Genomic DNA, 14,777 nt, shown 5'->3' with positions numbered 1-14,777 from the left:
TATTTCACTCAGGAGTCAGCAGCACAAATACTCAGCTTTCCACATCCGCTCAATTTCCCAACAACATGTCACTAATCCCCACCCCCCACCCCACCTGACTCAAACAGATTCTGAAAAACCGTATATTCAAAGTACCAGAAAACAAACAAACAAATGAAAAACATATGTGACTTAATCTTGATTGACATGACCTTGCAGAAAAGGTAACTGTCTCTAATTCCACACATCGTTGGCCATCAATAGGCCTGTGCTTAACTCCCATGATGCCATGCTATGTCGGCTGCGCCCTGAGCTGAGAAAATCTGTGCGGCCTTGTGGGATGTTCACTTGCGAAAGGAACCTAATCTTTCCCAGCAGGGCTCCCATCAACTCTGGAAGTGTATGAATGGAGATAATATCTCCGTAATGAGGCCTGTTTTGTACCATCAAAGTCCCCCAAAAGAGCCTGAAATCCGACCTCGCTTTGCGATGACGATCTCCCCCTAATAGCTCCCATTATTAATTGTTTTCGCTCTCCTGCTAACATACAGACTCTCTTCCAATCCCCCTCCATCATCCACCTCCACCCTCAATGCGAACTCAGTCTCCCTGCTTCAAACTACTTCAACTGACATTTAACCAATGATAAATGGCATCAGCATGAAAACCAACATTTTATACACTAGTTTTTTTAGTATTTATTATTTCACTTTTTGTAACACATATTCTGTGGATAACTTGTATTGCCAAATTTTGTCACTCCCAAACTATTTGTTTATTTTGTGTATTATCAATATCAATGCGATTATGGTGAATTGCACTGCAGTTATGCAATTTACTATGTCTCGTGTCATGTCATCCAGCGACTTCCTGCTAGATTCCTCCGACGCAGGTGGCCAAGATAACCAGAGTGCCACACTGTGCGGTCGCTTGCATAAACATCCGTTTCTAATTTGGAATCTGTCCACTGCCGCCACAACTGAAGATCAATCTACAACAAGCCTATTTGAATTTCCTGCTTCGTGACCATTGTCCATTGTAGCCAAAATCAGTGATAAGTTAGCAGTCTATCTGATCAACAGCTCCTGAGAGTCTTCGTCCTCTCTGGAAAGTTGACAGAGATCTGAAAGTGATAACATGGACTGTTGCTTTTTAAAGAGAAAAGATTGTGACATTCATCTTTAGCGATAATCAAAGAGAGATGCGACTCACAGATGTGGGAGATGTTCTGCACCAAGTGTGCAAACTTCAAATTTGCCTTCAAGTTCCACGAGGATATATATTAAATTATTAGTACTGACAGGTGTGGAGAGATTTTCCAAAATGTGTTGCATGAGGACATGCTAACCTTCTCAGTGTGGTTGTAAAATACACCAAGCATTGGTATTTTTAGAGGACTAAAAAAAAAAAAAGACTAAATTCTGAGCAATAATTTTTTTCTTTCCAGAAAATTTCACTGTCTTATTTCCAGAAACCTCAACTCATACTTGCATGAAGCATTGGCTAATCAAGAGAACATTTTAAAAGCAGCTCCTATTTCCAAAAACAAAAAACACGCCCTTCATAAAGCTGTGCAAAGTAGTCCGAATATCAATATTTATCAGTCCAATATTTGCTGAATAAAAGTTGGCCTATACATTTCTTTAAAAAAAATCTTACTGATACCAAACTTTAAGATATTTGTTACTCTCATCATCCATTTTCATTTTTAATTTCACATTCTGAGAATTTGATCATACAAACAATTAACCTAAATAATTGACAGCTAGCCAAATATCTTACAGAAAATACATAAATGTATTTGAACAGGCTCAAATCACTCAGCCACAAAGCAAATATAAATTTGTATTATAGTATACAGAAAGACAGCTCATAAAGTCGAAAAAGTCTTATTAAACGCCTCAAAAACTGAAAGACATTCAACATTTGTGTACCATACTTTGCGCAGCAAATGATATAGTGATATAAATTTGTCAAAGTTCGCCATCTACTGTATAGCTTCTGAATAATAAACACCTTTTGAAACCAGACAGTCTTGATATTAAGTAAATCGTTTATTATTAAAACACTGAAATACGCTGTGAGTTTCTTCATTTTATGACATAAACAAAAGTTGTCGAACTGAGCTTTCCCCATTGTTAACTCGAGAAAGACAGATTAACGTTAGAGGTTTTGGACACGAGAAAGTTAATGCTAGTGTTTTAGCAGTTGATTAGGCCTAACGTTATATATAATATGCGGGAACTTATCCTGTTTTCCACTTGCGTTAACTTAAGAACATTTCATAAAGCTTACCCAAAATAAGTGAATATATATATATATATATATATATATCAATGAAATAAAAATTACATGACATGTACAGTAGCAGGTGTTTCATCCTACCATTTGATCGATCTGCTCGTTGATCACTGACTGAGGTCTGGTCTCCTTATATCGCCTTTGAACTAGTCAGGTCTGAACAAAATGGCCGCCTTCTGCACGGGATAATGCGGTTCTTCAAAACTATCATGACAACATGTCACTTTTGAGACTGTGTGCCTATTCAGCGGGTATAACTCGCAGCTTTGCTGTTGATAGAGGTATAAGATTTCTAAATGGCGATTATTGCCGCCTGTGTCTTAGAATACGGAGTAATGGAGAGAGACAAATACAAGGTAATGAAAAAAAACTGTCTTATTGTCATGCTGTCATTTGTCTTGTCCTTCAAAGCTCATAAAGTCAGTCATTTTACTTTACTGTCATTTCTTTAATATCAGGTGTATTTTACATTTACGTTACATTAAAGTGTTAATTGCAAAAAGTCAAGTTGTTTACATATCAGATATCTCAATGTCAAGGAGGCATTGACATGTCTGTCATAGTTCATCATAAAATTAGTTGATTTTGCACCTTGGTGCACATGTTTTGGTCTGAATTTGATGCACATCTAATCTAGACTTATTATGTCTGCATGGATGTCTTTGTTGTACTAGGTGTTATGTCTCATTCTGTGTTCCAGCACCAAAAACAAACAGAATTTGTAAACTTTTTAGTTCACTGTTTTTCTTTTGTCATTTCTCAGACAAAACATGGGCTACAGTTTACCAAAGACACTATTCAGCCATCCCCAAGAAAGAAGATGGGAAGAAAAGATTCTGGGAACAGTCTCAGTTGTTGGACGGTATGGCATCTTTCTTCTCAAATCTAATGTTTATCATTATTTTACACAGGTTGAATTAGCTAAGCTTTTTTTTTTTTTACACATTTTTTTACAAGGGTGGTTTTTACACTTTTATTCATTAATAAAATAAATAAATTTTAATTTAAAGTTGTCAGTTTTATTTGTGTAGCACTTTTCACAGTACTCATTGTTTCAAAACAGCTTTATAGAAATTCATGAAGTTTATGTTTCTAATGTCTTAATATCGCCATGCCTTATAGCTGCATTTATCAGATTAGAGCTGTGCGATTAATATAGTTTACATCTTGCAATGATTATAAACAATCACACTGCCGAGATTCGCTGTATAGTGTGTATTACTTAACATGAATGTAGAAAAATCAATATACTTATATGTCCAACTTTATACATAGAGCTAAGCAATAATATAGTTTACGTTTTGCGATGATATAAACAATAAAAGCGTTAACGGGTAAAGATGGATGTACTATTACTGTATATCCATCTTGAATTATATCACAGGGTGATAATATATGTTTTCCTATGATATAAACAATCACACAGCCGAGATTTGCTACTGTATATTGTTTTACATGAGTGCAAATAAAGTTTGATATACTTTTATATCCAATTTTATAGAGCTGTGCGATAATACAGTTTACATTTTGTCACGATATAAAAAAATCACACAGCCAAGATTTGCTTTTTAAAATGTATTGCTTGTATGTGAGTGTACAGTGTATGCCAGTAAAGTTGGGTTTACAGTATTTCCAACTTTATATATAGAACCAGTGCTTAATTTGATCCGGATCCTGTTCAGGAAAATGTCAGATTTTGGATTTTTGCACTCCGCCTTTTGTTTTTAAACAGTCTGTAATTAACAAGTGCATGGTGACAGAACGTGCATGTGAGAGTGAGTAGCAGAAAGTTTGGAGAGAGTGTACATACACTTGACAAATTATTCTAATAAAAATAAGTTAATATTGCCAAAATGTCAAAAAGACCATCAAGCATATTTTCATTTTAGAGCTGATGGTGTTTCTGATCAAAAGAGATCTTGAGAAGATTCACCCTTGGACAATTCTGTTACCAATTATCAGGATAGCAGAAGATTAGATCAGTCAGAATCAGAAATTGATGTAATGGAAGAGGCAACAATGCTGTCGGTGAGAGAGAGTATCACTAATCAACTGAATATTTGGTCTCAACGTAGCGATATACATCACATAAAAATACTGTGTGCCATGACATGTTGTCAGGTGTGCTGTGGAAAATCCTCAATCCTCATTTTTTTTTTTTTTTTTAACAGTTCTGGAGGCCAGAATCCAACAGCTGCAATCTGACGTCGTTGTAGATGTCAAACATTCAAAGGTGCAAATCATCAAAATGCAGCAGAGACTAAAGAAAATCGCACCTGGGAATAGTCAAAAGAACTTGCCAGGAGAAAAAGCAGAGATGCTGAAAAGTGGGCCTGCTAAAGCTGCTAAAAAGGGTGTAACTGAAGGTGTCACGCCTTTCAAAACTCACGCAAGTCGCTGGATGGAGAAACTCAAGCGTGAACAGTGGATTAAACCCAAAAACCAAACTTCACATAAAATGCACAACAAGCCAGTTGCAGGTAAAAGCAGCAAAGGGAGTTCAATGATTCCTGCTACATCTACAAAGACCATCACAACGGCTAAGAGGAGTAACACGAAAACTAAAGTAGAAGCCGCTGCGTCTATCACAACATCCTCCAAAGGCAAAGAAAAAAAGTCTAAACGGAAGGTTTTGAGAGCCTCAGAAAATTTAGTTGTCAGGTTTCCAGGAGTGCAAAAGGTCTCCAGCAGTGAAGTTGGCTTGGTTTCTGGGATGTCTACTGAAGAGAAACTAGCAGCAGTTACAGATAATGACTTGGTTAATGAAGAGGAGCTCGATGTAGACCAGCAGAGCTTGACTGCTCCTGAAAAGCTTCTGGAGGATAAGGAAGGAAACCGTTATGGAGATCCTGAGCTCAGAATTCGCTGTTACTTGGAGGCATGTGTGTTCATTGATGATGTATCTCGAGCTCAGAACTGTCTACTATCTCATCACCGTCAGTTATCCAAACGCAAGCAACTGTCTATCAGCGCCTACAACATCATAATGAGGATGTGGGCCAAAAAAGTATGTATGTGCATCTGCATATCTCTTTATACTTCATATCAATGTTTTTGATCAAAAATATAGTGAAAATAGTAATATTGTGGGGTATTATTACAATTTAAAATCGCCGTTTTCTATTTCATTATATTTTAAATTATATTCTATTCTTGTGATGGCAGTAATCAGGAAACATTTATTTTATTATCAATGTTGAAAACAGATGCTGCTTATTATTTCAGTGGAAACTGACATTTTTCAGGATTATGTGATGAATAGAAAGTTCAAAAGAACAGCATTTATTTGACTTAGCATTCTTTTGTAACATCTTAACATTCACTCATTCAAATTAATATTTCCTCTCTAAATACAAGTATGAATTTATTTATTTTTATTTTTTAAATCTTACTGATCCCAAACCTTTGAATGGTACTTTTTCATTTTTTTTTTTTTTAAATATATCTTTTTCTTTTTCTTTTTTTTTTTTAATGTACATAATTTTCCATTTACATTTTTAAAATAATTGTTCAATATTTTGCTGGATCTTTTCAATTTAGTCTCATATTTTTTTATATATATAATCCATAAAAAAAATTAATTCTGTTTTAATTTTCCTTTTAATATTTTTCAGATTGTTCTGTATTTGTTCTTCTTTGTTCATAATTTTTAAAAAAAAATAATTTGTCAGTATTTTGCGTGTTCTTTTTCCTTTAGTCTTAAGTTTTTTATGATTTTCCCCTTATCATTTTTAAAACTTTATTTTAAGTAATTTTTAAAAACTGTGCTTTGCAGGGTTCCATCAATCACATTCGTCGCTTGTTTGTTCTGATTGAAGAAGCAGGTCTGAAACCCAATGTCACTTCTTACTGTGCTGCTCTGGAGTGCATGGGCCGCATATCTGCATGTGAAAAATGGATGATTACCAGGTAACCACTTACCAAAAGCTGCGCTTCAATGTATTCCAATCACAACTATGTGTAGGTGGATCCGATAGATTGTGTTTATCATCACATGAGTGCTATCTGTATTGTTAATTTCATGAAAACATGGTCATATTTTACTCCAAAATCAGAGGGGGGGAAAAAGGACATGAGAAGCAATACCAAAAAATCATAATGGTACTAAAATATGCTTCTTTATGCAATTTTATCATTATGTGATTACATTTTGGGGTGAAATATGAACCGGAAAGGTGTTTAGAATGTTTATATATGTACAATGATGACATAATCATACAGTTTTAGAGTGTTAAAACATTCAGTAATAATGAGTTCCACAATTTTGAATTCATTGACAGTTCCAGACTGTGTCTATAGATGTCAGTGTTGCAGTGTGCATTAAGTCATGTATAACAAAGGCTCCTGCATTCTCTTTAGATTCCCTATAAGAATCCAAATAAAATTAATAAACATGCAAATTAGTAATGGCGCTCATATATATGCTTTTTTTGTGAATACATCATCCATGAGCTGATCCATTTAGCCGTAGCACTATAGGATTATTCTGAGCCTGCCTTGACTAGGTCCAAAAATAGAAATTCAAATTGTGGTCATTCATCTAAAGAGCATTAACTCAGTGGACGCCATTTTCTTTCTGGTCATCTATTTGTTTTGTGTGCTGCTCATCTCGGGGCAGAAGAATTTAGCAGATGAACACCTCCTCTCTCGCATTTAAATGGGGAGCTCCTTGACAGAATGAGGCCAGATCAAAAACAGTTGTTTTGGTATTTTGTCCCCTCTATATTCTATATGTCATCACATATATTAATTAGGGCTGTCAATTTGATGTGTTAATTTAGTATAATTGATTATTTTTTATTATATATTAAATCTTGTCAGCCAAATTTAAATCATTCTTCTAGAGCTGTACGATTAATTGTTAAAAGATTGCGATCTTGAATCAACACCCACGCAGAAGTACATTTGTCACTGAATCATTCATTCAAGAGATTTGTTTAAAAACGCTGATTCATCCAGCAATGAAACAAGTGAAGTATTTATGAGTGAGTCATTGGGTGCTTCTCAGTTCTTATTTGTGCATCCTTGTTTCCTTTCCTTGCTTCCTTTCCTCACGTCTTAGCTCCACCCCTCCAGGATGCGAGGGAAGGACGCAAGGAAAAGACGAGAGGACGGAGGAATTGAATCAAGTAAAATGATAAATCGAGGGATCTACCCACATGTTGTTAAAGTTTGGTTATTTAAAAAAAAATAATAAATATTAATAAAGCAAGATGCCTAGTTGAAATTTATGAGATATAAAGTTTATTTAATCTGTAAAAGTAAAGCATACATTTAAATTAAAGTGACAGATAAGAAGGGGGAGGAGAATTTATGTGTGCGTCAGGTTACTCGATGAGAAAGACTTCCACAAAGGATGCACCTTTGTATCCTCGCTCATGAAGCCTCCTCACTCCTCGTTCCTCGCCTCCTCGCGGTGCAATTAGAGAATTGAGATGTCCTTCAATATGGCTGAGCTCGATTGTTTTCCGGGTCATAGGATGGAGGATGGAGGAGCGAGGAAACGAGGAGGGATATTGAGAAGCACCTATTGAATCATTCATTAAAGAATTCATTCAGATTAATTAAACATTTTAAATAGACTGCAGCAATTCACTTTTTGCCAAAACCTCTAGAAAACAAAATGTAATTTGTTTAGTTGTCTGTTCAGAATCGTGAGTGAATCATGATCTCGGTTTGAAACAAAAAAATATTCTCAATTTATTTAGAATCATGCAGCTCTACATTCTTCTATGGAACACAAAAAGAAGATGGTCTTCGTTGGTCCTTATTGACTTTCGTTGTATGGACAAAAACATTTTTCAAAATATTGACGCTACTGTTCTTTTTGAAAAAAAAAAAAAACTTTAATTCAGCAAAAAGGTTACACAATGTTAAAAAAGATTTCTATTTTAAATAAATGTTGTTGTATTCATCAAAGAATCCTGAAAAAAAGTATCACTACTATTTTCAACAGTGATAAAAAAATGATTAATAAATTATTATATTAATAAATGTTTCTTGAGCAGCAAATCATCATATTAGAATGATTTCTGAAGGATCATGTGACACTGAAGACTGGAGTAATGATGCTGAAAATTTAGCTTTGCCATCAGAGGAATACATTACATTTTACAGTTATTTTAAATTGTAATAATATTTCAAAATGTTTCTATTTTTACTGTATTTTTAATTAAATGAGAATTCAGGTGAGATGTCTTTCAAAATGTAAAAATCTAATCAAACACAAACTTTTGAATGGTAGTGTATGTTCAGAGTTTTCTGTGAACTAATCCCTAATTTAATTAAGCCTCATGTTTGTGTAGAAGAATTTGCTAAACATCTTAAAACGATCAGATTCATGTTGGTTCTAAATCCACCAGACAGTTTTTCCCTTTGTGCTCCAGCTTTAGCAGCTTGTGTTACCACACTGTAACCATTTTAAGTGATCCAATTGATTGTAATAGGCTTCTGTGCGTCTGCATATCTCCACATTTAATAAGTGCAAAAAGTGACTGCTGAGGCAATATGGTGCCGCCCTGTGACAGAACAGAAGGACAGGTGCAGGGTGGCTTGTGGCAGCTGGTTGGGTGATCGATCGATCACTGTGAGCTGATGGCAAACAATGTTGTGCAGTGGAAATCTTCTTTCTACAAACCCCAGTGGAGTCTATTTTTTTTTATCCATCTGTCTCTCTTTGTTCTCCTCGCCACAGTTTCAATTTGTCTTTCAGCTCTCATGTGGCAGGGTTGTTGCATCCTTTGTTGCAATCCAAACTTGCCGACCTCCTTACACATGAATGTGATTTTCTTTCAAGTCACGATCCTTAGGACCAAGCACTCACTCTGTCTTTTTGTGTGTGATGACACTGTAGTCGATATCCGGTGATGTAAGCATCAGCGTGAAGTCAAGAGCTGTCAGTTTGGAAAGAAAAGATGGAAAGCTGGAAATTTTGACTTGACCTCATGAGGTACATGAGAAGATATGTGAGAGGCTTTTTATGCATTCACACGTCCAAAATCGCGGACTCGTTCACTATACAGTGAATGTCACATAGTTTGCTGTATGAAGGAGGAATTGGCATAAAAGAAGAAAATGTGGATGTAGTGCCACACAATATTGTGCATTTTTCACAACGAATCACAAAACTAATTTTTCTGTTCACACTGTGTGTTTGAATCTGAATTCACACCACATATGGATATGTTTGGATTTGGATTATAAACATTCAACTTGATGTGGCTGGAAATTATTTTAATGGTGGTACTGATAACCGATAAATGGCCGATGTTAAAATTCGATACAGTTTTGTCTAAATAAATTAAATACAAATTGGTAGAAACTGTGAATTGTTTTAAATGCTAAAAGTGAATTAAGTCACAATACTAAAATGTACCAGTGTTGTTTTTAAAGATGAACTTTAAATGAGCGGCATAGGAAATCTTAATGTAAAAATAGGGGACATAAACCTGTTAAATCAATTAAATATCTAATATTGATTGATATATATGTCAACCGATTAAATGGGACTGATATTTTGTGCTCTCCTCAAAAAATGTAATATGCCACCTACTCTAAAGTCTACTCTGCTTAGTGCTGCTCAACCACCCAGAGCTTCACAGCTTTGCATAAACATTCGTTTGGCAAATGAAATGAAAGCAGCACTTTGAATGCTTCACAGAATGCCCAAGTAGAGTCAACTCTCACCCACCTCTACATTTATCAGCTTCCTTTGTCCTCAGCAAGAGATCAGGCTTTAAAAGAATGCTTCAGGATTACCGTGATATAGAGTTTTCTGCCTCTCCTAATTGCATTTGCATCAGCTCAGGGTTTAACATTTACTAGAGTATTGAATGCAACCCTCAGGAGGTAATGATGTGATTGTTCCTCTGTCACACACAAGATGCAAAGGGTAAACGAATGTCTTTCTCAAGGCCTCATAGTGCCCTCAATGGCTTCATCTGCTCGATGTGCGCCCACTAGAGGGCACTGATGACTCATTGTCGGTGTGTTCTACTCCCAAAGGAGCCTGTTGCTTTGGAAACTGTAGCTGCATTCTCAGAGTAACCTTAGGAATAACCCAGTCTGTCCTGCAGCCTTCCAGCAATGTAAAATATATCGGATGGATGAAGACCTTACAGAATAGATGTGCTTACAGAATAAACAAGTTTACAACTAGTACCACAGCACTGAATTCTTGATTTTGATTGGTTGATAGACTTTCTAAGGTGTTGGATAATGTTGAGTAAGTAGTTCCTGGTTTGTTGAATGCATTACATTCTTTCTGTGCTAGTAACAGCAGCTTTGGCTGTTATTTAATTGTAAGCAGCGTAATGAAATTGGATGGTCAGCTAGTTTTCCACCAAATGACTAGTTGGTTAGTGAGGTCTAATAATTATTATTTTTCAGTAGCTGGAGATTTTAAGGTAAATTTAGCGACTTTTCAGAGAGAACATGCTGTGCTTTTAGATAGTTAGTACAGTAAACTCCCTCTGAAAAGTTTACCCTCTTTAAAACACTGCTGCTATAGTCATTAACACTCCTCTAGTGTAATAGAGTCACTGCATGACTTTATATTTTTTAAGATATTTACTGTAAACTTCAAATAACTTGCTGATTGTCTTTCAGTTCTTGGATTTAGTTTAAACCATTCTATGTATAACTGACATCTTTGGCCACTTCGACATATCTTGGTGTGATTTTTCTATGAGTTTAGTTTAGTTTCATTTTTTTTAAATGTGGTTTGAGACCATGTCTTGAGAGCCCTAATAACCCTATAGTGAAAAATAAATATACTAAATTGTATTTGAAATACATTTATTTCATGCTAAGTATACTACAAATACATTTACATATTTATGTGCTTAAAGGTGCCATCGAATGTTTTTTTACAAGATGTAATATAAGTCTCCTGAATGTGTCTGTGAAGTTTCAGCTCAAAATACTCCATAGATTTTTTTTAAATAATTTTTTTAACTACCTATTTTGGGGCATAATTAGAAATGCGCCGATTCAGGTTGCGGTCCCTTTAAATCGCGCGCTCTCCGCCCCGGGAGCTCGCGCTTGCCTTAAACAGTGCATAAACAAAGTTTACACAGCTAATATAACCCTCAAAATGGATCTTTACAAAGTGTTCGTCATGCATGCTGCATGTATGCATCGGATTATGTGACTATTGTATACTGTTATATTGTTTACATTGATTCTGAATGTGTTTGAGGCTGTGCTCCGTGGCTAACGGCTAATGCTACACTGTTGGAGAGATTTATAAAGAATGAAGTTGTTTATGAATTATACAGACTGCAAGTGTTTAATAATGAAAATAACGACGGCTCTTGTCTCCGTGAATACAGTAAGAAACGATGGTAACTTTAACCACATTTAACAGTACATTAGCAACATGCTAACGAAACATTTAGAAAGGCAATTTACAAATATCACTAAATATATCATGTTATCAATGATTATGTCAGTTATTATTGCTCCATCTGCCATTTTTTTGGATATTGTTCTTGCTTGCTTACCTAGTCTGATGATTCAGCTGTGCACATCCAGATGTTCTGCCCTTGTGTAATGCCTCGATTATGGGCTGGCATATGCAAATATTGGGGGCGTACATATTAATGATCCTGACTGTTACGTAACAGTCGGTGTTATGTTGAGATTCGCCTGTTCTTCGGAGGTCTTTTAAACAAATGAGATTTATATAAGAAGGAGGAAACAATGGAGTTTGAGACTCACTGTATGTCATTTCCATGTACTGAACTCTTGTTATTTGACTATGCCAAGATAAATTCAATTAATTCTAGGGCACCTTTAACAAAAATACCCTGCAATTGTACTTTTGGTATACTAAACTGGTATACTTAAAGTCTGCTAAATTGGAACAACTAATTTTATATTAATGCACTTTAATTTTGCGTAAGTACTGCTGAGGTCCAACTAAAGATATACTTAAGTATATTTTATTGTGCTAAAGTGCAAGTATACTTTAGGTACACTGTAAATATCTTGCATTTAAAGACTGATATTATTCAAAGTTCATTCAATCCTTATCAATATTGACATTAAAACACATTTTAGGCTTAATATTAAGAAATGTGCATGAGTAGTACTCCAAATAAAGTTTAATTATAATTTTTATATCTGTAAGTCTCAAGCGATATGTCAGTAAATATGTTAATCTATTTTAACTTTACTTAGTATGAAATAAATGTATTTTAAATATATTACTTTTTTACTAGGGATATTTTTTATAAATATATTCAATTATATTTTATTAATTGTAAGTTTATTTATATAGTTTAATTGTTCACGACTAGTCAATTTTGTGATGCAAAACTGAATTTTCGGTATCATTACTCCAGTCTTCAGTCACATGATCCTTTAGAAATCATTTTAAAATGCAGTTCCGAAAGTTCAAAAGAACATTATTTATTTGACATAGAAATCTTTGTGACATTATAAATCATTCTAATATGCTGATTTGCTACTCAAGGAATATTTTCAATATATCAATGTTGAAAACAGTTCATATTTTTGAGAAAAGCATGCTACATTTTTCATTATTTTTTGCTGAATAAAAATTATTATTTGATGAATAGAAAGAATAGATTTTTTTTAAAAATAAAAATGTTTTGTTATATTATAAATGTCTTTCTGTCACTTTTGATTTAGTTAATGCATCCTTGCTGAGTAAAAGTATTAATTTCTTTAAAAAAAAAATTAATGACTTCAAACCAAACTTTCAAACAGTACTGTATTTTCCCTAATTTTAAGATTTTGTTTGTTGACCACATTGCACTTCCATATCACTTCACCACATACTTTCCAGGCTAATAATGGGCTGTTTTGGGCAAGATTTCTAATAAATTGTGTATAAACAGTAGGGGTGTGATGAGACCGTTAGCTCACAAGTAAAGACACAAGATCGAGTTCACGAGAATGAGATGAGACAAGAATTTTTAAACAGTATTTTTAATAAATCCTCAATGACGAAATACATGATTAGAAAAGTAGTCTGCAGGTGCATTAGAAATAACTAATCATCTTGTAATGAATGTCATTTCAGTTTTACTTTCTGAGTATGAATTATCATATGCAGTAAAAGACATCAATCAAGCACTAAGGTCTCTTCAGACCTTACTGTACATGAATTATGAGCTTCTACAACTTTTGACCTCCTAACTGAACTCCTTTCCAAAAATTGATCATAGAAATAAAAACAGTATAAATAAAAATGAATAACAGTTTCCTCTTAAGGTGACGATACACGGGGCAACTTTTTGCGCAGTGTTGCCAGGAAATTTTGCATAGCTATGTTGTTGTGGGCACTTTCCCATTGAGAATGCCCATGCAACATCTTTCAGCAACATTGCTCATAAAATAGCCCTGTGTATCATCACCTTTAGACTTATTAAGTGCAAACAATAAGTGCAACCATAATCAAAGTTCTCTCTCTATTCAAAGTGGAAATAGAGGCCAAATTTTTATTCAAACATTATACAGAGAGATATATACAGAGATTTTTACAACTAAACAGCCAAGGTTAAGATTAGGTTTAATATTAGGAGATATTTGCACGTATCAGGGAGCCGCTCTCAAAATGCGGGGTATTGAAATCACGTTTGAATGCGTGTTCGTGTTTTACTTTCTATTTTGTGATCTCGCATATTCTATAGGAAGCGGTGATGCGAAGCGTGCATTTCATAAAATAAGACATTTGTCAGACGCTTAGGCTCTGTTGTGCAACTAATTCTCCGCCATGGTCTTGGAAGTCATCTCGTCACTTATTCTTGTCACGTGATCAGTGAACTCTGGTTCCTGCTGCATTACGTACAGTGCTGCAGTTTGTGTTGGATGAGCTAGATGGGATTGAAATGCCCCTTTTCAAACTTAATTAATGTTTTTTATTTCTATAAAAAGCAAAATGACAGTGGAGGCATAATATAAACGTAACATGGCATATTATATCCTAATTTCACCCTCACACACGCTTTTAACCTCGACGGTCATGAGAAATCTTTTCACATTTTAATCTCGCAAGATCTCGTCACACCCCTAATAAACGGTAATAAATTAACTTTGGTAATAATTGCTTTGCATCATGACTGCAAAGTAACATTAAATGTGTATTTTCAGTAATTTACTAGTCTGTCGTCTACTATTCCTTACCTATTTTCTCTGGCACATACTCTCCTTCTCTCTCTTCCAGAGTGCTTTAATTTGTATTCTGTCCACGACAGGAACCTAGCTTTACATCAACAGTGAGCGGCCCAGCTGCGTGGGGCTGTGACTTTATTCACACTTTTTTCTGTTCGAATAAACATGGCCTTGTAATCCTTGGACATATGGCAGTGGCCTTTCTGACACCCATTACTAGAGGGTGCAGAATGTTCTGTTCGAAGGCACTCCGTGTCAATGCAAATATTTGATATTCCGCACCGACACCCCGCCAGTCTCACCACTATGAGCACAGGTGCTGCGGCCGTGGAAGTTTTCTCATTATAAGGCCTTTC

At 35.0% G+C, this 14,777-nt stretch overlaps 2 protein-coding genes across 2 annotated transcripts in view; one reads left to right on the top strand and one right to left on the bottom strand.

The window, feature by feature from the left end:
• fgf22 (fibroblast growth factor 22) overlaps positions 1 to 2,381 on the bottom strand; it is a 32,409-nt gene extending 30,028 nt beyond the window's left edge. Inside the window, exon 1 of the mRNA XM_067396143.1 lies at positions 2,365 to 2,381. The gene's annotated coding sequence lies outside the window, so the exon portion shown is untranslated. The remainder of the gene's footprint in view (positions 1 to 2,364) is intronic.
• A 27-nt stretch (positions 2,382 to 2,408) lies between these two features.
• polrmt (polymerase (RNA) mitochondrial (DNA directed)) overlaps positions 2,409 to 14,777 on the top strand; it is a 56,372-nt gene continuing 44,003 nt past the window's right edge. The window contains exons 1-4 of the mRNA XM_067396140.1: positions 2,409 to 2,636; positions 3,044 to 3,142; positions 4,452 to 5,287; positions 6,056 to 6,189. Coding sequence (XP_067252241.1) covers positions 2,498 to 2,636; positions 3,044 to 3,142; positions 4,452 to 5,287; positions 6,056 to 6,189 — 1,208 coding nt within the window. The 5' untranslated portion in view covers positions 2,409 to 2,497. The remainder of the gene's footprint in view (positions 2,637 to 3,043; positions 3,143 to 4,451; positions 5,288 to 6,055; positions 6,190 to 14,777) is intronic.

The sequence above is a fragment of the Chanodichthys erythropterus genome, chromosome 10, assembly GCF_024489055.1.
Source record: "Chanodichthys erythropterus isolate Z2021 chromosome 10, ASM2448905v1, whole genome shotgun sequence".
Lineage (NCBI taxonomy): Eukaryota > Metazoa > Chordata > Actinopteri > Cypriniformes > Xenocyprididae > Chanodichthys > Chanodichthys erythropterus.
The sequence above is the reverse complement of the archived record's forward strand: the minus strand, read 5'-3'. Positions and strand labels throughout refer to the sequence as shown.